This window comes from Vipera ursinii (assembly GCF_947247035.1).
Source record: "Vipera ursinii genome assembly, chromosome: 1".
Lineage (NCBI taxonomy): Eukaryota > Metazoa > Chordata > Lepidosauria > Squamata > Viperidae > Vipera > Vipera ursinii.
The window spans coordinates 274,186,607-274,208,402 of record NC_139512.1 but is presented as its reverse complement, the minus strand read 5'-3'; the positions used below and the strand labels follow the sequence as shown (position 1 = coordinate 274,208,402).

Below are 21,796 nucleotides of genomic sequence, written 5' to 3'. Positions count from 1 at the left end.
AAAAAATATAATTGCAGTAGTAGAGCTGCTGTAGTGGTTAAGGCACCAGCAGTGCTTTTTTTGTAAAAGAAAAAGGTGCCGGAACTCACACGTGTCATACAACCCGCCTTGCCTACCCTACAAGGTTCCATCCAAAAAAGGTGCCGGAACTCCGTTCTGAGCGTTCTATGACAAAAAAGCCCTGGGCACCAGGCTAGAAAGCAAAAAGACTAACTAAGCTCAAATCCTGCCTTAGCCATAAAAAGCCATGAAAGCCACCCGGGTGACTGGCCCAGTCACTCTCTTTCAGCCTAAGTTCCCTTCGTCCAATGCGCTCCCACAGGGAGGGTCTTCTCAGGGTGCCACCGGTAAGAGATTGCCGGCGGGTAACACCCAGGGATAGGGCCTTCTCAGTGGGGGCGCCTGCCCTTTGGAACCAGCTGCCAGTGGAGCTGAGGACTGCCCCCGACCTCCGTTCATTCCGCCGGGGCCTGAAGACCTGGCTCTTCGAGCTCTCTGGCCCAGGCTGAGGATTAATCTTATTTTAACTGGGGTTTTATTTAGGCAGGGACACATTTAATTTTTTTTTAAATTTGTTTTTAACTTTTGTATTTTGGTTTTTTTAATCACCCTGTAAACCGCCCTGAGTCCTTCGGGAAAGGGCGGTATATAAATGTAATAAAATAAATAAAATAATAATCCATCACACAGGTTGGTTGTTATGGACAAAATAGGAGAAGGAAAAAATATTAGGTATATGTGCCAGTTTGAATTATTTATTAAAAAATAATAATGATGGAAATACTGAGGTGTGGTAGCGCAGTGGTTAGAATGCAATATTGCAGGCTAACTCACTGCTCACTCCAGGAGTTGGATTCTGAGTGGCTCAAAGCTGACTCAGCCTCCCGTCTTTTCAAAGTCCGTAAGATGAGGACCCAGATTGTTGTGGACAATATGCTGGCTCTGTAAACCACTTAGAGGGGGCTGTAAAACACTATAAAGTGGTATATAAGTCTCACTGCTATTGCTAAATACAATACAACACAACACAATACAATACAATAAAAATTCCCATGCAGAATGAGAAATACTATATTCTCTAAGGAGCTGCTTTCTCTTAGTATGCTACAGTCAATTTCTCAACTGTGTGAAAACTGTATTTTCTTTAAACATCTCCTATTAAAAAGGCTTTAAAAACTTAGTGTTTATTTGTGTTCTGATTTCATGTGTATCTTCAGGATAGAACTTAAATTCATTTTTACTTCTCCTTATTGTTTAATCCACAAATATAGCATTACTATTACAGTTTTGACAAATCCCTAAGGATCCTCAACAGTTCACAGATAAAATAATGGCAATGTATAAGAAAGCCGATAGCTGCAAGGTTTTAAATATTTGAATTTTTTAAATTCAAATATTTAAATACTTAACTATGCAACTGAAAAAAGGTATAAAAGGCAATGTATAGGAACAGAGGATGGTCCTTCACCATAAGTTCCATTTCAGACGTGCCCCAAGCAATATTCTGTGTGATTAGGTGCATGTTTGTTACATGCTGTTCCTTTCTAGAGATCTATAAATCTTCCATGTTTTGTTTTGCACAAGTTCTGAGTTCTTCATGGTCAGTACAGTTAATTCACAATCCAGAATGTTAACTGTTGTTTTGAATTTTGCTTTGGATTGACTCCAGAAAAACCACAATTACTACATTTACTATTTAGCTTCCTTTTGTTCCTTTATGATAACAGGATTGTAGGCAAAGTCTTACTGGGTTTTGACCCTGGCAAAGTGAATCCTTTTGTTTCCTGTAGTTAGGACTTGATTATATATTGTTTACATATTATTGTAGGTGGTTAAATTGATATTTGTCCTCTACAGTTACTTAAGGAAGAAATATTTAGTCACAGTACACTGCTGGAAGCCATTGAAGTCAAAAGCACGGGCATGACTGAGCATTATGTCACTCAGCTTGAACTGCAAGATCTTCATGAGAGATATCAGCTTCTCAAAGACAGAATAATGGTATTACTGCATTTTACAATGCCATGTTTATTCTCCTTCAATATAATTGCTTAGAGAAATGCCTTTGTTTCTTTGCCCACAAATTTCATAGTATTTGAATGTTTGTGTCCATGTGTGTATTTTGACTGAATTTCTTTTAGTTAAAAGCATCGTTTTTATTAATGTTGTCAGTTAACTTGATAAATTAAGCACTAAGATTGGCATATTAACCTCTTAGCTATTTGTTTTATTAATCACTTATTTATTGAAGCACATGAGAAGCAGTAAAGAAATAAAATGCCACCATTATGTGCAGTACTTGATCAATGTCAGGAAAGCCTGTTAACTTACACCATAATGGGATATTTCTGATAACAATAGGAAACAATAACTAAAGCTGAAGAGTATGTGCACTTGCATCAAGAGTACCAAAAGAATTTGAAGGCCTTTGAAGTATGGTTGGAAAAAGAACAGGAAAAGCTCAACTGTTTATCACATCTTGAAGGTGATACAGAGAGATACGAGGCAACACTCCAAGAACTCCAGGTAGAATTTTAAAACTATGTTTGTCTCAGTAATAATTATCTTGCAGTTTATCCTTTGTTTTCTAAATTCCAATCAACTTGGAGCAGGCATTAGATCCTATTTTTCATATACGTCTTCTTTCAGTATTAATATCAACTGCTAAGGCAACATTCTACAAACTTGTTGGTCTTTGTTAGGCTGTATTTTAAAGTTTTAAAGTTGTCTAGAGCATACAAAAAATCATTACCTTATTCTGAACAAATTTATATTGTTTCCAAATTAAGCACAATCAACCATTTGAGCTTGCAAATAAAAACTAGTATTTTGCATTAATTGGGTATATTATGCAAAATTCTGATACTAGGGCTGTGCATGGTTTGAAAATAATTTGTAAATAATAACCATATTTTTAGAGATTCACAGAAACAATTTTACCTTAACTAATAAAGGAGAATATTTGTAGCTCAGGGTTGACGTGTGGGGTCCTTGGTGCTCTCTGGTCTTGCTTGTTTTCTTCTTTTTTAAAGTTTTATTATATTTTTTAACAGAGTTCAATAATAATTATTCAACAAAAATGTGTTGTCTGAGTATCTTATTCACTAATACAAATTAAATTCCTAATCCCTAAATCTTTTCTCTAATAATAGATAAAATAGGTCCCAAGTTTGAAAATATTCTATTTCTTCTTTTTCTTTCAACCTTAAAGTAAGTAAAGTATCTTCGGGTATGTTCTGGAATCTCAAATGTGTACCGCCTTCTCCATTTCCAAAGCAGTGACTGCTCCTTCTAGGTTTTGATTTGCTTGTTCTAATCTTTCATTCTGTCATTAGTGCTTCAATTTTTCCCCCCAGTATCTTCTGATTGATCTTCCACCTTCTGAATTATTTGTTCATTTTTAAGGATCATTTGTTGGTGAACCTCAAATTGTATCTTTTATGTGAAGCATTTGTTTGTTTAGCTTATCAAGATTGCTTTTTGTTTCTTGATGATTCTTCCGCATCATTTCTTGCATTAATTGTAAGGTCACATGGATCTCTTTTTGGAGGTTGTTTGCCTTCTCTCGTTGTAACATTGCTTCAATAAAACCATGACTTGCTGGACTGGATGTTCCAGAAGAGGGTGCAGAAGCAGAGGTTTTTTTGTAATTTTAGTGAGGTTTGGTGCACTCATTGTTCAATTAGGCAAATTTTGTAAATCCATAGGGAGAAGAGAAAGGGAAAAAAAGCCAACTGCTATAGGCTATTATCCAACTTTAAAAAGAGCCACCTGTTTTAGGCTAAAATCCAAGTTGAAAAGGGAGCCAACTATTTTAGGCTATATTCCAAGTTTAAAAGGGAGCCAACCTCTTTAGGCTATAATCGAAATTTAAAAAGAAGCCAACTGCTTTAGACTATAATCCAGATTTAGAAGGGAGACAACTGCTTTAGGCTAATCCAAGTTTTTTTTAAAGAAAAACCAACTACTTTAAGCTGTAATCCAGCAAAATAAAAAACACCAACTGCATAAATCTAATCCAAATATTTCTGTCAGTTCAAAAATATTAGAGAAAAAAAGAAAAGAAAAAAATTAATTTTGTACTTTTGCATTTCAGGAATTACAGGTACATTGTGCTGAAGGACAAGCATTGCTTAATGCAACACTCCATGCTAGAGAAGAAATAATCCCATGGGGTGCACCCCAGTTGGAGGAAAGAGTATTGGAGTCTCTTCGTCAAGATTGGACAGTCTACCAACACAACCTTTCTGACATTAGGATACAGCTGAATACTACCTTAAGCAGACTCAAACTAATGGAGAACAAATTTTTGAAGATGGATCAATGGCTCAAAACTCTGGAGGAGAAAGTTAATATCAGGACTAGCTGGCAATCTGACCGAGCCACAAAGGAAATCCAGCTTCAGCAGCTGAAGGTGATGAAATTATACAAGCATGAGTACAACTACAGTAGTTTGTCTTTCTATTGCAGTCATTGATCATTCGTACAACTGAAAGCTGACATTCATTTCAATCTGTACAGATATCTTTATATTCTTAAGCTAAATACAAAACATTATTATTGTTTGCTATGAGCATAGATCACCTATTTATACAGTACATGATATGGAGATATTTTTTGGAGAGAGGGAAGGAGAGAGGAAGGGAAGGGAAGGGAAGGGAGGAAGGAAGGAAGGAAGGAAGGAAGGAAGGAAGGAAGGAAGGAAGGAAGGAAGGAAGGAAATATTAAGCTTGGCTGTATTAAGTGTACACTTCAGGTTTGATCCACCTTGTTCTCTCTTTAGTCTACTGCTATATTAAGCATACAGATATTGAGAATAAGGGCTCCCACTCTATTTTTAAAGTATTTGTTTTGGGAAAATAATAGAAACTGATTTTTTGCATCCTTTTTTTTCCTTTTTCCAAACATATTGTTTTTCTTTCTCACTACCACATCAGAATGTTCCTACTGATTGTTTTGCAGTTTGTATAAAAGAATCTTTATACAGAAAAAACTGTGCTTCAAAATTCAAATTGCTAAAAACAAAAAAAAGAAATGTTCTTTTAATTTGAGAAATGTTGATTAGTTTAGTTTGCATCAAAGTACCCATGTAATACAGTTTGGTCTTTTCCTTACCAGACAGCAAGTCAGATTAATCATGTATCTTTTAATACAGGCTCAAGATATAGAGAGATAAATGGGTTATGTTGATGGAAAAAGTAGAAACATTAGAAAGCAGTAGAATCAGCTGTGTGAAAGTCTTATGGGTATAAGAAGAAAGGGAAATTTTATGAGTCAATTGAATAATCTTTGAATATTTCAGAACAAAGGGAATTTTGTCGACAGAATAGGCCTTCTGGATTTACCTGTGAGATCTTGACTGATATATGAAAATAAAACAAGAAAAACACCTTCGTTAAAATATATTTAGTGCTCCACCTATGCAGCAACAAGATTCTGCTTCACCAAGTTCTCTTTTTAACAACTAAAAAGAGTGTTGTGTGTTTCCATTTGTCTTTCTGCAATGTGTGTGCACAACATAAATAGTCTATAAATATTCTGTAAATTAAAACCATGAGCTTATAATTCCTCATTGTATAAATTGAGATTCATGTTTCCATGGTTTTGTTACGTTTAAGAGTTCTACAAATCACGTTTATGTCATTTCTGAAATATTTTTAAAGTATTTCTTTATCTCAGAATTGGCATGAAGAAATAACAGTCTATAAAAACGAAGTTGAAGAAGTCGGTTTGCTGACGCAGCATTTCCTGGAGGAAACTCGTACTTCCAGTAGGATGGGAAGACAAGCAACCCAACTTGCTTCTCGATACCAAACTCTTGTTCTTCACGTAGTGGTAAATAATGAAAATGTTCTGAAAACATTGTGTATTACTAATTGGGAAAAAAATTAAGTGATTTTTTTTTAGATATACTTCTAAGTGCTTCATTCTTAGGAATGATTGGCTAGTCCAGGAATCTGCAACCTTGACAACTTTAAGACTTGTGGACTTCAGCTTCCAGAATTCCTCAGCCAGCTGTGGGCAGTGAAGTACACAAGTCTTAAAGTTGTCAAGGTTGCAGACCCCTGGGCTAGTCATTATGCTTCTCTTATCTCTGTATATCTGAAGATTTAATTATACAGCTAAATATTACTGCTAAGGATCACTCATTAGCTATTAATATATTCAACTGGAGAGTTAGGCTAACATTAGTTTCAGTCATTTATATTTTGCTGTACTGCTCTCAATCTGCCTTTATAATTTACATCTATTTTACAACTCCTGTTCTAAGGCAAGAGCTCTAATACTTCTTATATAAGAAGTGACAATTCAGGAAATAAAATTAGTCCTCGATTTACAACAGTTCATTTAGTGACCTCTTGAAAGTTACAGTGACACTCAAAAAAGTGACTTATGGCTATTTTTCACATTTACAACCGTTGCAGCATCCCCATGGTCACGTGATCAGAATTCAGATGCTTCGCAACTGACTTCTGTTTACGAAGGTTACAATGTCCTGAGATCATGTGATCCCCTCTTGCGACCTTTTTTACAAGCAAGGTCAACAGGAAAGAGAGATTCACTTAATAACTAGGTTACTAATTTAACTACTGCAATGATGTACTTAACGACTGTGGCAAGAAAGGTCACAGTCTTAACAACGTAACAACTGTCACTTAACAACTGTCTTGCTTAGCAAAGAAATTTTGGGCTCAATTGTGGTCGTAAGTCAAGGGTTACCTGTAGAAATGGTGATTTAAAATAATCAGTGTTTTCTGAGGAAATCAGATTAATTCTTATAGCATCTGTTGAGTTCATTGTTACAAATTCTTTCAAGACTTAAAATGTAATTATATATGAAAGGGACTGCTTCAGTGGTGGGATTCAAATACCTTAATATCCGGTTCTCTGTGTGGATGCAAGCCTGGACCTCCGAGGCCTAGAATGACTTCCAGAAGTGACATCAATGCACTTCTGGCGGGCCATTCTAGGCCTGGGGGAACCTTCTCCAAGCCTCCGAGTACTAGAACAGACTTCCAAAAGCAACATGGGTTCAGCCGGTTCTCTGAACTCAATAAAATTTAGCTACCGGTTCTACCGAACTTGTGCGAACTGGCTGAATCCCACCACTGGACTCCTTGTTTTCTCAGTCACATTGGTAGCTGTAGATTCATTGTACATTTATCTGGCCCTAAGCCTGGAATTAACATGCTGAGAATAGATTTTTGAGCAAAGAAATACTACTTGCATACATGTTGTGTTCTGTGACCAGGGAGTCCCTTTTGAGTGGAAGCATGTACAGATCTCTGCATTCATAAGCTTTCTTTGGTCATCTATCCATGCCAGACCAGGAGGGTGTGCAATATTGGGACAAGACAATGTTATGTTAGTATCAAAGAACAGTTCAATTAGCCTTTTAGCATATGAGGCATTTTTACGTACACAAACAATGAAGGGACATTGAGTTGTCAGCATAAACAAGGCAGAATTCTGCCTTCTAAAACAGAGTAGGTGGTCTGAATAAACTTAAGACAACTAATTCCATAAGAATTGTCTTGTTTGTATTAAGAATGATCTAAGAACAGCAGTTGATTTCCCAATTGTATACTGCATTTCATTGATAAATACAAAATTTTCCAGGTTTAATAGAGGTGCAAGTATCGAGGAATGGATGAATAATATGTCTTACTTCTCATCTGCTTGCAGGAACAAATAAAATTCCTGGAAGAAGAAATTCGAAGTTTGGAAGAATCTGAACTAGCTTTCAGGATTTACAAAGACTGGTCTGAAGCTATCCTTAGGAAATTCAGAAATGTTGTGACAAAATGTGATGTAGCAGACAGAGCATTAATGGAGAAAAAAATGCAGAAACTTGAGGTAAACTCAGTTGTAATTTGTCACTGCATACCTAATATAAATATCTATAATATCTATAAAACTAATACTTATATCATGACTGTAGCACTACAGGGCTGTAGAAAACTGTGAACAGTGGATTTCAAACTACCTATGTTAGAAAATTACTTTTGCATTGATTTATAGAAATATTGGATTTATAGAGCTATTTTAGCTATTTTATTTTAATTTGCACAAATGGTTTATTTTAATTTTAAATATTGTGCCTTTTTTGCTCACAGGATCTCATGAGTGACATGGAAGTTGGCCATAGTTTGCTCAAATCTGCCCGTGAGAAGGGAGAGAGAGCTATTAAGTATACTGAGGAAAATGAAGCTGAACAACTAAAGAAACAAATCAGTGATTATGTAGAACAACTTGATGAAATGACTTGTTCTATCAGAAAGGAATGTACAACCTTAGAGAAATGTCTCCACTTAACAAAGGAATTTTTAGATAAGTTCAAAGTACAGACACAGTGGCTAACAGATTATCAAATCATATTGCACAATACAGTGGATCCCAAAATGGAATTATATGAGAAGAAGGCACAGTTATCAAAATACAAGGTAAATGTATTGTCGTCTTACAAAATGAAAGGATTCTTCAATGAAAAACCTAATTATTATTATTTTTAATTGGGGTTTTAAGTGTGCAGGGTCAATTTAATATTTTTTAATTTGGTTTTTAACTTTTGTATGGTGGATTTTTTAAATTCCCTGTAAACCGCCCTGAGTCCTCAGGGAAAGGGCGGTATATAAATGTAACTAAATAAATAAATAAATAAATAAATTATTAAAATATTCTCAGGAGATATCATGCAGCAGTCATGTAATGTGATCCAACAAACACTTTCCAGTGTCCCTATTTTTGTAATGCTGGTTAGTGAGATTTCTTTTTCCTGACTAATCTTCACATTGTGAACAATCAAACACTTGTCCTAATAGAAATAGCACTTAGACTTATATACCACTTCAGGTGCTTTACAGCCCTCTCTAAGCGGGTTACAGAAACAGCACATTACTCCAACAATTTTACTGACCTTGGAAGGATGGAAGGCTGAGTCAAACTTGAGCTGGTCAGGATCGAGGGAATTGAACTCCTGGCAATGCGAGCAGAGTTAGCCGGCAGTACTGCATTCTAGCCACTGTGCCACCACAACTCTTTTGTTTGTTTAAAAAGTAGAGATTAATAAAGTTTTTCCCTTTTGCCTTTGTTTACTTTTCATATATACGTTTGTGTGTGTGTGTGTGTGTGTGTGTGTGTGTGTGTGTGTGTGTAAATAAAATGAGAAAAAAACAGCATCGGAAATCACCTTCATGTTAATATGGGATAAAGATTTGAAAGGAGCAAACTTCAAATGAGGTTATTTGTTTAAGATTATATCATATATTTTGTTGAGTTCTGTCCTATAAATAGAATGTGATTTTCCATCTGTATTTATTTTTTTACATTGTATTTTTTTTAAAACATTTCTAACTGGATTTTAATTTTAGACAGTGCAGCAGACTATACTGTCCCATGAACCTTTAATCAGATCTGTTGTGGAAAAAGGCAAAAGCCTTCTAGAATTGATCAGTGATGCTAATGTAGCTGAGAATATTCAAAAACTTCAGAATGAATACCAGGAGCTTTGCAACATAGCAAAGGTAAATTGTTTTCTGCAATGCAATAGTAATCATTTTTCCTTAAAAGTAAATTTCTGTTTGTCATATGGATTATTTACATTAATCTAACTATACTTCATTCATTAGAAGAGAGTGTTCTGTTTTCTGTGTAATTCTTGAACCTCTTAAAATTGTGTTGAACCTGTTCTTGTATTGAGAGACGAGTCAACCATCCTATAAAATGTATTATTCAAGATATCAATTTACAAATGAAATAAAAAAGGATTTTCGTACTGATGAGTAAGAAAACTGGACAGTTGAACTTTTCAGAATGAAGATCTGAGATTACTGTCACTTGAAACAACTGAAAGGTACCTGATTTCTGTTAATACAGATACAGGTTGCAAGCTTGGAAGAGAAAATGAAACAACACGAAGACTACAATAGTGTCTTACAGGAAGTGGAAAAGTGGTTATTACAAATGTCCAGCAGGCTGATTACTCCTGAATTCATGGAGAACAGTGATCTAGAAGTGATAACACAACAATTAGCCAGTCATAAGGTAGGTCAACAACTTTTTAGTAGAAGAGATGGTTACTGTAGTTTGTAGATCAAGTAAAGAACTGTTAGTCTTCTAACATTCATATCTCTTCTTTGAAAAGCTTTCTCAAAGATTAACAGTAAAAAGAAAATCGACAATACATCCTATATAAATAGCTTTCTCTTTTTTTAAAAATCAAAGCAGCAAAGATTTAAATAAATCAAATTATGATTTTGAGAATTAGTTACTTTTATTACTATCTACAGATATAGAAATATCTGGTGCAGAGTGCGGCTGCCCGGGTAGTGATGGGAGCACCCCGATACTCCCATATTACAACTCCCATATTACACCCCTCCTGCGTGAGCTGCATTGGTTACCGGTTGCCCTCCGGGTGAGATTTAAGGTGCTGGTACTTACCTTTAAAGCCCTACATGGCTTAGGCCCGGGATACTTGCAGGACCATCTGCTGCCGGGAACGAATTCCCATCGCCCAGTACGCTCACACAGAGAAGGCCTCCTCAGGGTACCGTCGGCTAGACAATGTCGGCTGGCGATCCCCAGGGGGAGGGCCTTCTCTGTGGGAGCAGCAGCCCTGTGAAACCAGCTCCCCCCTGAGCTTTGGATGGCCCAAGATCTCCAGTCCTTTCGCCGTGGCCTCAAAACACTCCTTTTCCACCTGGCTGACCTGGACTGACAGGGATTTTAATTATGTTTACAATTTTTAACTCTAATTTTAATTTATTTTAATTTTTAATTTTAATTTATTGTACAGAGGCCTTTAATTTTAATTTTATCTTAATTTCTGTATTTATTTTATGTTATTGTTGTTAGCCGCCCTGAGTCCTTTGGGAGATAGGGCGGGATATAAGTCCCATTAATAAATAAATAAATAAATAAATTAAATATACAGTGTACGTAGAAACCATATGTACTCAATGGTTCTATACTACAGAAAAAGACTACTACCTTCCTCAAATATCAGATGATTTTCAGTGAACATTACATGCAGTATTTGTAATACATAAATGATGCTATATTTTTCTTGATAATGTAAGATCTTATATACAGCTTCCTATGTTTGTAGACTATAATCTTATAGAGGTTTTTCTCATAAATTGCAGAAAATGTTTTATTTTATTAGATTTTATGTCCTGATAACTACTAAGTTCTCTTGGTAATTTTTTAAAAAGATAAAGCCATTTTTTTAAAGTATAATATTTTAAAATTATATGCCATAAAATGCTTCCTTGTGTGTTTAAAAAACAAATGAGTTAAGGTTCTTGATAATATTTTTAGAATTAACTGGTCAGTGTATAAATAGCATTGTAAACTAAGAAGAGGACATTTACCGTAGGTATAAATTCTCTTCTCCGTGCAGAAATTTAAGTATATCTTTTACAGTCTTTGCTCCAACACATCCTGTAACATATTGTTAGGCATTTTTTCATTAACATTCAATTGTAATTTATTTTCCTGTTATTTAAGAGTATTCTGACAGTCTTGTATCTTAAGACTACATCATAATGTTTTAGGCAACAATGGAAGAAATTGCAAGATTTGAAGATCGCCTGAACATCCTTAAAAGCAAGGGAGATTCTTTAATCAAAGAGTGTGCAGAACATCTCCAAGCAAAATTTAAACAAAACATAGAAACCCAGCTGCAGGGAACGAGAGATAGCTATTCAGCCCTCTGTAGCACAACTCAAAAAGTAAGCATCAGTCTTTTAATACTGAGCAGGGGATAGAGCAGGGGTCTTCAAACTTGGCCCTTTTATGACTTGTGGACTTCAACTTCCAGAATTCCTCAGCCAGCCATGCTGACTGAGGAATTCTGGGAGTTGAAGTCCACAAGTCATAAAAGGGCCAAGTTTGAAGACCCTTGGGATAGAGGAAGAAAGTGGTGGCAATTAGCTAGAACCTGGCTCAAAATAAGTAAGATACTAAGATGGTTTCTTAACAGTTTCTGAAGAATGAATTTAATAACAGTTGCGGGGGAAACCTTAAAACGTTTACAAAAGTAGTCCCAAAGGTGCTTTTTGAAAAAGCAACTGGACTTTGCTTTTCCTTAAAGACATTTCATTCTCATCCAGTAAGTTTCTTCAGTCTTCAAGGAAAAACAAAATCCAGTTGCCTTTTGAAAAAGCACCTTTGGGACAGTGATGACCTGGAAGACTGAGAACCTCGACAGATATTTGCAAAAGTAGAATAGTTCAAAATAAATTGTGGAATAATGAGTAGGAAATATTCATTTTATATTAATTAGCATTATAAAGGTACAGTTATTTCTCCAGTCTAGAGCTCATTTTAACCTGCTAGACTATATTTTTGGCCAAGGGTCCATTTTCAGTTACTAATAATCATTAATATTAACAAAATTCTTATTTCTTATTCTTATTTCTTGTAGGTATATCAAAGTTTGGAGCACGAACTCCAGAAACATGTTAACCACCAGGATACTCTTCAGCAATGCCAAGCTTGGCTTTCTACAGTTTGGCCAGAGTTAAAGGCCAATCTTCATCGACCTTCCAGTTCAGCAGATGCTGTTAAGCAGGTATCAGCAGTCTACGTGGCAATATTTCCTTGAAAGAATTCATATATAAAAAAGGCACCAGTAAGAAACTTGGAGATTTTCCACAGTTAGTCACAGAGTCATTCGACAAAATTCAAGGATTTCATCTCAATCCCCCCCCCCCTTTTTAACCTCACATTGTTATACAGAAAAGAAGGAATGATCAGTCTGTTTTTCCAAGAGTCCATGTGGTTCCCATGCTTCTTCTTTGATCCCATTGGGATCATCATGACTAAAATGGTACAATGTAGTTCTCCTGATATTTTGGTCCAGAAGCAAATTAAAACTATGTTGAAAATCCAAAATGAATTAAAGAATTATTTCAGAAAAGAAGATCTTGGGGAAAAATCTCAGGGAACCAGTACTGTTTTGCTAACATTTATTTATATATTAAGCTTTTGTATCACCAATGGCAAAAGTTTATCTGAAAAATATAAAATGACTCCACTAAGTCAAGTTTGAATACAGATAACTACATAGATGCATCCATTTAGTTATCTTGGCAGTCCTATGAGTGAGCTTTATCACTCCCATCTTTTCAAGGCTTCTCTCTTCTCTTCTCTTCTCTTCTCTTCTCTTCTCTTCTCTTCTCTTCTCTTCTCTTCTCTTCTCTTCTCTTCTCTTCTCTTCCCTTCCCTTCCCTTCCCTTCCCTTCCCTTCCCTTCCCTTCCCCTCCCCACCTCCCCCCCATCTCCTCATTTTCCCTTCCCATTATCTATTCTAGCTTTCAGTTCTGGAATCTTCCAATATCTTCTATCCAAGAAATTAAGTTTGACCTTATTTTTTTTCAACAGCCAAGGCTACTTATTTGAGCTGTAGGTTCTGTTTAAAAAGTTTTAAATATCAACAAGGACATAGGAAGCATATTCCAGATATGGAATATTAGAAGTGATATGGCCATTAGAAGTGTCAACTCTGCTTTCCCAGAAGACAGTCTTAGGACAAATGTAAATAAACCTCCTCAAAAAAACTCAGTGAATAGGGCAAACATATGATATGGTCCCATTGTGCATTACTTCTTCTCACTCTGCAGTAGGAAGTAGAAATTGTCCTTTTTCTTCAGTGAAGCCGATAAATGATTCAAACCTCAGCTGGCCAAATCCATCGAAAGATACATAGGATACATATGTACACATCTGTGGAAATCCAAGTTATCTTTAATTAGAAAGTTAAATGTAATCTGAACTATTCATATTTTTAATTTTGTGCACAATGCAGATGCATAATCAATACAGAGTCCCTTGTGTTACTTTATTAATATTTACTGAAAAAAATGTGCAATTTATATCAACAACCTGAACAGTTTGTTATTTTTCACTATTTTTTTTTTAAAAAAGCAATATTGCTATACTTTATAACTTTCAAAGCATTTTCAGGGGAATTTGAAAATCTATATTTTGTTGATAATCTTTCCTTACTCTTTCTAGGTTAAACATTTTAGAGCCCTGCAAGAGCAGGCAAACACCTATTTGGATCTATTATGCTCCATTGATGATTTATCAGACAGCACAGTAAAAAATGCAGCGACAGATATTCAAGAAGCAAAGCAAACGGTATGGGATACACTATAACAGCTGTTTTGTAATTCTTCTGTTTTGTACTTTAATTAGCAAAGGAGATTGTATGGGATAAATTGTAGCAGCTGTTCTCTCGTTCTTCTTAGACATGTGATTACTGTATCTTACTTTCTCACCAATTAGGTAATTAAGAAACATGCTTACAGCCATGCTTGCAGAAGTACCGAATGAAAGATAATAAAGAAAGAGGAAAGAATATAACTTAGAACAGAATCCAAAGATATTCTCTGCTATGAAACAGCAAAAAAAATCTGTTTAAAAAATCTGTTGTTTCCTAACAATGAGGTTCATCTTACTTTTAAGGATGCTACATTAATTTATATGTTATTCTAGTTGAATTTTTATTGGAGTATAATTGTTACAAGGCTGGTTACATCTGTTATAATGTGCATGGAATTAATAAAACATGAGCATTAGAGACTTGTGTGTGCTTTATATATCTTCCACTCTTATAGATTGTCCGCCCCCCCAGCCTTCTAATGTAAATCTCTTGACCTACATAAATGGATTGTGTACATCTAAGACAGCTCTGAATTAATTACATTAAAATATTTCCATTATTCCTCCTGATATTTTCCAGATTGAAGATAGGATAATGAACTCCCAGTATCTTGCTCAGGGCTGGGAAGAAATAAAGCAAATGAAAGAGGAACTTTGGATATATTTCCAAGACGCAGAGCAGCAACTACAGAATATGAAGAGACGGGGAACAGAGCTAGAATTAAATATTGCTCATAATATGGTTTTACAAGTGCAGGTAAGGAGCATCTCTTATTTTATTAACCATAAACACATAATTGATAGTTTACTTCTGAAATTGTCTGGCCTCTTTGTGACAATGGAAAATTAACCATTAGTAACTTTTTAAAAGCTCAGATAAAAACTGAAAAAGACAACTGCTTTAATGAACTGCAACAAAATTGCTGCACTTCAGAAACCAAGACACTTTTCTTAAAATTCATCGAAGGCGCCGTGTGTCTGTTTGGTTTCCGTCACTCCTCTCTTGGACTTTTGGGGAGGATTTTTTTTCCCCACCTGGAAGGAAGTTGAATGAAAACCAGACGTGTTCCAGAAAACCGATTTATCATAACCGGTTCACCAACCCCCCCCCCAAAAAAATTACATATCGGTTCTGCCAAACCAGTGAAAACTGGCTGAATCACACCACTGGGACCCCTGCTGTAAAGGGCTGGATCCAACCCTTCCTTCATCTCCGCAGATGCACAGATCTCCAAGTATGCCATCCAAGGAGTGTGACAGTCATTGGACGGTGCCAATCAGCTGCAAGGAGGTCACTGACAGACTATTGCCATCACCCAAGTTGCTCCAGTCCTCAACCCCATCCCTTGCCCTTGAGCTCAGCTGAAGTTTCAGCATGGTGATGACCTGCTTATCTACCCACCCACTCTTAGTTTGCAGACCATACCAGAGCAGGTGGTGGGACAGATTTGGTCTACAAGCTGTAGTTTAACAGCTCCTGGACTATGACAGAGATGAGTCAGATGCTGGTTGAAAGGGTAGTTGTCTTAAATGGTATTGGGTTTCCTGCTTGAGCAGGGGTTGGTCTAGAAGATCCCCAAGATCCCTCCAAACTCTATTATTCTCTTATTAAACAAGTCTTACCACTTTGTTCCCAAAGGAGTCAGTAAAACCAAAAAAATATTGCAATCTCATGAAAGGAAGAAATGCATTTGTCATAATTTATGGTTTTGTCGTAGAATCTGAAACACAACTCAATAGCCCTTTTTAGATGTTAATAGAATTCTTTCTTGCTATTTTCTTTTCTGTATCTCCTAATGTTAAGGACTTCAGCCAGAAGCTCCAATCTAAACAGACAGCTTTGACTGCAGTGACTGAAAAAGTGAGCAAATTGACAGAAGGGCAGGAGTCACCAGAGCACAAGGAAGTAGGACGCCTGAGCAACTATTGGCTTGATCTTTGCCTTCAAACCAGCAATGTGCTGTTACATAGAAAAGAAGATCTTCAGAGAACAACAGAATATCATGATTGTTTAAGTGCGGTAGAAGTGTTTTTAGAAAATTTTACACAGGAATGGGATCACTTAGCAAGGTAAGGATGATCTCCTTGCCTTATTTTTGACAGATTTCATCAAGATGAACTACAGCTGTGCTTTGTTACTTGATCAACATTAAGAATTACTAGGAATTCAGATTTTTTCCCCATTTAACTTAGTACTCCCTCTTCTATCTCAGCATGTTTTTATTACACCATTTAAATCTTTTTCACTGGGAATATTATTATAGATAGTGCAGTTTTTACACATATACATGGGGGGAAAAACCCAAAAGGTATAGAGTAAGACCAGACAAAGCAATCATGGGTTTTCCCCTAGCCAACAGGCCTTCAGCCAAAAGGAAATCATGTCAGCATAAAATTTGCTGCCAAAATTGCCAGTCTCTGCTCTGCTACAGAAAAGATGCAACCCAATGCTGATTTCCTTATGTTCTATGTGAAAGTCAAATTAAAGAAAGAAGTGGGATTCGGTTTCCCACAGATCTTTCCAAGTGTCACTAGCGCTAGGAAAATCCGGCAATCACTCTCCTTAACTGAGATGAGGCTGGCAAGGTTAGTTCTGACCTTCTGTCAAAGGCATAACTCCTTTGCACAAGCTGCTTTACAACAGATTACTAGAGCTGGGAGAAGTAGCAGGACATGGGGAGGCTGTCAGCCTTGTGAGATAGTCCAGATAAGAATTATATCCAGAAGTATAGGACTTACCTTTATTCGTAAAGTTACAAGAACAAAATCTTGAAAGTCTGAAAGTACTTCTCTCCCTTCCTCCCCTTGCCTTTCAGTCCAAGAAACTAGGGATGGTCCCTGCTGAGATGTGTGCCATCCTCCATTAATTCTGCAGGTTACGTTGCCATTTATGTGACCATTGGCTAGTCCGCAACTCTTCCTCCCATTCCCCTTCTTGCCTTCCCCAAGGTCATTTTCACATACCATTACAAGACCTGAGTCTTTACCTACCAATGTCTCTAATCTTGTGGGTCACCTAATCTATGAGACTAAAGATCCGGTGGCATTTAAAAAGCTGGCTATAATCCTTCTGGCTCCTCTTCCAGACTGGGGTTCAGCTATCAGGGCTAGAAGAGGGATTAGAGAAATCAGAGAGTTATCTCTAAATCTGCTGTCCCACAGAGTGATTCTTAGGGCTTTCTTTCTCACATTTCATCATTTCAGCCTATCACCATCCCCAAATAGTTTTTATTTAGTTCGATCCACCCTTCTGGCTGGCAAATATTTGAGAGAAATATCTGGATTATTTTACTGACCAAAACCAGGGTGATCCAATGTGCCTTGGCTAATTAAGGTTGGGATGAAGGCAACAACACAAGGATGCAGGGGGAAAAGCAATTTGTTAGGATATGTTCATGCTGTGACTAAGGACAGATAGGAAAAGGACCTGTGCCAATCTCTAGCATTTCTTTTATTTATCACATGAACCTGTAACTTTTTTGCACTTTCTATACTCAGAACTATATTTTAAAATAAACTTTGCAGTGTTTTGTGGTAGAATTTTGAATGAGTAGAGGCTCATTGGAATGAATTTCATTAATAAATTTGTTTCTTCCTTTTCCAATTCCAAGGTGAACGCTTGATGTTGTAGTGAGTTTAAACTCATGTGTGAGTTTAATATTATGAACTCTGCAGGTACATTTTGTAAGTCAAAGCATACACATACTTTGCAATAAGAATCATATATGTGGTGAAAAGATGCTAATGACTATGAAAAAGTTTTCTCTTGCTCTGCAATAGAAATGTTCACTATGCATTGTTCTTTTTGCTTGAAGATCAGATGCTGAGAGTACAGCTACACATCTTGAGGCTTTGAAAAAATTATCAATGGCTCTGAAAGATAAACGGCTTGCTCTTGAAAACTTAAAGGAACAGAAGCAAAAAATGACTGAGCATCTAAATTTGGATGATAGAGAACTAGTCAAGGAACAGTCAGGATACTTTGAGCAGTGCTGGATCCAGCTAGAAGACCATGTCAAGAGTAAAATACAACTATCTGCCACCACATTACAAGAATTGAGCGTTGTGCAAGCCAAACTTCAAGAATTAACGGAGTGGGCAGAAGAGCAGCAGCCTAGCATCTCTGAAGCTCTTAAACATAGCCCACCTCCTGAACTGGCTCAAAATTTTCTCATGGTTCACCTCACCCTTTGTAGTGAAGTAGAAGCCAAGCAGCTTGTTTTAAAAACACTAATAAAGGATGCCGATAGAATGAAAACTAATTTAGGGCTTACTGAAAGACAAATGCTCCAAAGAAGTCTATCAGATGTTCAGAATCATGTGGATTTCCTTAGTGAACTGGTTTGGCAGAGAAGAAGGCACTTGAACAAGACATTATCTGAAAGGACTCAGTTCTTCCTAGCAGCCCTTCAGGCCATGAATCAAATTAAACAATATGAGAAAAAGGTCATATTCCATGAACATATCTGTCTGCTACCAGAAGACGTGAGCAAACAGATCAGGTCTTGTAAGAGTATACAAGCCAGCCTTAAGGTCTACCAAAGTGAAATTTCTGGACTGTGGTCTCAAGGGAGGAACCTTATGAAGGAAATAACAGAACAGGAGAAAAGTGAAGTGTTGGACAAACTACAAGTGTTGCAGAACATGTATGATATTATTTTACAAAAATGTGGCCAGCGATTAATAGATCTGGAAAAACATATAGTTTCTAGGAAATACTTTAAAGAAGATTTGGATAAAGCATGCCACTGGTTAAAACAATGTGATATTGTTTCATTCCCAGAAATCAATTTAATGAATAGTAACACAGAACTTTATTCTCAGTTGGCTAAGTATCAGCAGATTCTTGAACAGTTTCCTGAATATGAAAACCTTTTGTTGATAGTTCAAAAAGATGGCCAGGAAATTTTGCCATCCCTTAATGACATGGATCGTTCCTACCTTGAGGAAAAACTCAGTGCCCTGCCTCAACAATTTAATACGATCGTTGCTCTGGCTAAAGATAAATTCTGTAAAGTCCAAGAAGCAATTACAGCACGTAAAGAATACGCATCATTAGTTGAACTGACAACAAGGGCACTGTCTGACCTGGAAGATCAGCTTGTAAATTTGCGTAAAACCCCCTCTACTCTCACAGCTAAAGAAGTTGTGTCACTTCTGGAAGATTACAGAAATGTCCTAAGTGAAGTCCTAAGCCTTGGCAGTGCAGTGGATGAATTAAATCAGAAGAAGGAAGCTTTTCGAAGCACGGGGCAGCCGTGGCTACCAGAAGAGATGTTAACGCTTGCTTCGCTGTATCACAAATTAAAAAGGCAGATAGAACAGAAAGTTAACCAGTTAGAAGACATGATGCTGACTTATCAGGAGCATGAAGAAATGTGTAAGCAGCTTGGGATGAAGCTAAATTCCATAAAAGAAAAAGAAGCAGAAGTGAATGAAGAAACCCTTCCAGCTGAGGAAAAGCTAAAAATGTACCATTTCTTAGCCGGTAGTCTTCAGGATTCTGGGATCCTTTTGAAGCACATTGCCGACCATCTTGAAGGGCTTTCTTCTCAGATTGACCCATCTGTTCACGAAGGAGCTGATCATCAAGTGCAAATTTGGCAGGAAATGATGAAGGCATTGCACACTGCCATTGGGGATAAAGTGATGGAGTGTGAAAACAGGCTGGTAGAGAGCATAGATTTTCAAACTGAAATCTGTCGCTCCCTGGATTGGCTGCAACATATCAAAGCAGACCTGAATGAACCATTAAACATGGATGTAAAACTGAATAGCATTCAAGAAGAGATTCGCAAAGTTCAGATCCAACAGGAAGAAGTACAATCTAGCCTAAGGATAATGAGAGCACTAAGCAATAAAGAAAAAGAGAAATATATGAAAGCCAAAGAACTGGTTCCCGTAGACTTGGAAAACAGCCTTATTGAGCTCTCTAAACTCAACAGTGAAGTCCAGGAAGCAATACAAAAGAGGCAGGTCAGTATGTCCTGCAATCCTATAGTTAATTATTTACCACAGTATAACGGGTATGGAATGCAAATCTGTTCAGGCTGCATTTCAATGATATATAGGTGCTGGATCTTCATTATAATCTAAAGCAAAAAGATGACATAAAGATTAAGACTGCATCAAGTTGTTGCTCTAATTCTGCACTTTAAACCTAGAAAACAAAATAGCAGAATTGGAAGGAGCCTTGGAGGTCTTCTAGTCCAACCCCCTGCTCAAACAGGAAATCCTATTCTCATAATTCTCATAAATATTTGTTACACATAGACCACATAATGACATCTCTACTATGCGAAACATGACAACTTCAGAAATTGCATTTCTGAAAATTCTTGCCAAAAGATTTTGTGTTACCAGGTTCTTGAGATATCATCTTAATACCTTGTTATCCCGGTTTTCACTGTGGAATAAATGTCAATACCAGGCAAATAATTTGATTATAAATTTGTTTCATAGGTTATTTGCTCTAGGGTTACATCCTTGATTTAGGACATTCAGAAAGCTTTTAATTACTTAGAGGAGAAGGAAATTTGTTCGAATGTTTCTACATTGTGGTTTTAGAGATCCATGGACTTTTTCAGGTTCTTAAACCATCTTTTGGAATATTAATGTCTTTGTTTATTGAATCAGCAGATAGATACACATAAAATTAAATAAACATTCCCTTCATGAAATGCAGCACAATATCCTCAAGTACAGTGTTCTGGAATAATTTGCTGATTGTAGAATTCCAGTTTGTATATCCTGAATTAGGATCATTGTTGGTATTATTCATATATATATTTTGTGTTGTATTATTTTGTTTTGTTTTCAGGAAAATTTGACTAAATTATATAGTCTTTGCCAAAAATACTACCAAGTTTCCCAGACAGCTAACAACTGGCTTGAGGATGCTCAGATATTGCTCCAATTTGCACAAAATGGCCTTGACACAGAGAATTCAGAAGAAAACCTAAGAAACCATACAGAATTTTTTAATACTAAAAAACAGTTCCAACTCCATTTGAAAGAAGTAAAGATGCTTGTGTCTGACATGGAGCCATTCATTCAGAACCTCAGAAAAGAGGATCTGGAGCAGAAAGTGAGGGCTTTAGAAGATAAGAGCATGGAAATAGAACAAGAAGAACCATGTCAGAAAGAATTATTACAAAGGTACCTTTTTATTCATTCTATTTCAGCCCTTTGCTTCTCAATGAGCACAGAAGTAACACCTACAACCTTCACAGACATATACAAGCACACGCCTGCTTACACACACACACACACACACACACACACACATACACACGGAGAGTATGCTGTAATTAGTCTCTAGGGAGAAAGTGGCCACACAGATGCTCAACACATTGTTTTATTAAAAGTGAGAAAATACTGAAATCCTCCTATGGCCACTACTGATAAAGGGCTTAGTGAGAATTCACAAAACCATGTTATATATTCTTCCCCAACCTTGGTCCATGGATAAAATGCTATGTTAAATAAATGATCCAGTAAACAATTGCAATGTGTTGCCTTAAAAAATGATACAGTAGAATAAAATGAGGTAATTCAGTTGGGAAAAGGGAGAATGGCCCCATGAGTTTCTTTATAAATTATTTCTGGGAGATTTCTTACTAGT

General features: G+C 36.5%; 1 protein-coding gene across 1 annotated transcript in view; it reads left to right on the top strand.

Annotated features, from left to right (window-relative positions):
* Positions 1-21,796, top strand: part of SYNE1 (spectrin repeat containing nuclear envelope protein 1) — a gene marked incomplete at its 5' end in the record, with an annotated part of 320,362 nt that overhangs the window by 155,342 nt on the left and 143,224 nt on the right. Inside the window, 15 exons of the mRNA XM_083348719.1 lie at positions 1,858-2,001; positions 2,362-2,526; positions 4,097-4,414; positions 5,680-5,835; positions 7,687-7,857; positions 8,118-8,444; positions 9,372-9,524; positions 9,877-10,044; positions 11,559-11,735; positions 12,431-12,577; positions 14,023-14,148; positions 14,753-14,929; positions 15,977-16,242; positions 17,988-20,148; positions 20,993-21,330. Of these exons, the coding sequence (XP_083204845.1) occupies positions 1,858-2,001; positions 2,362-2,526; positions 4,097-4,414; positions 5,680-5,835; positions 7,687-7,857; positions 8,118-8,444; positions 9,372-9,524; positions 9,877-10,044; positions 11,559-11,735; positions 12,431-12,577; positions 14,023-14,148; positions 14,753-14,929; positions 15,977-16,242; positions 17,988-20,148; positions 20,993-21,330 (4,994 nt within the window). The remainder of the gene's footprint in view (positions 1-1,857; positions 2,002-2,361; positions 2,527-4,096; positions 4,415-5,679; positions 5,836-7,686; positions 7,858-8,117; positions 8,445-9,371; positions 9,525-9,876; positions 10,045-11,558; positions 11,736-12,430; positions 12,578-14,022; positions 14,149-14,752; positions 14,930-15,976; positions 16,243-17,987; positions 20,149-20,992; positions 21,331-21,796) is intronic.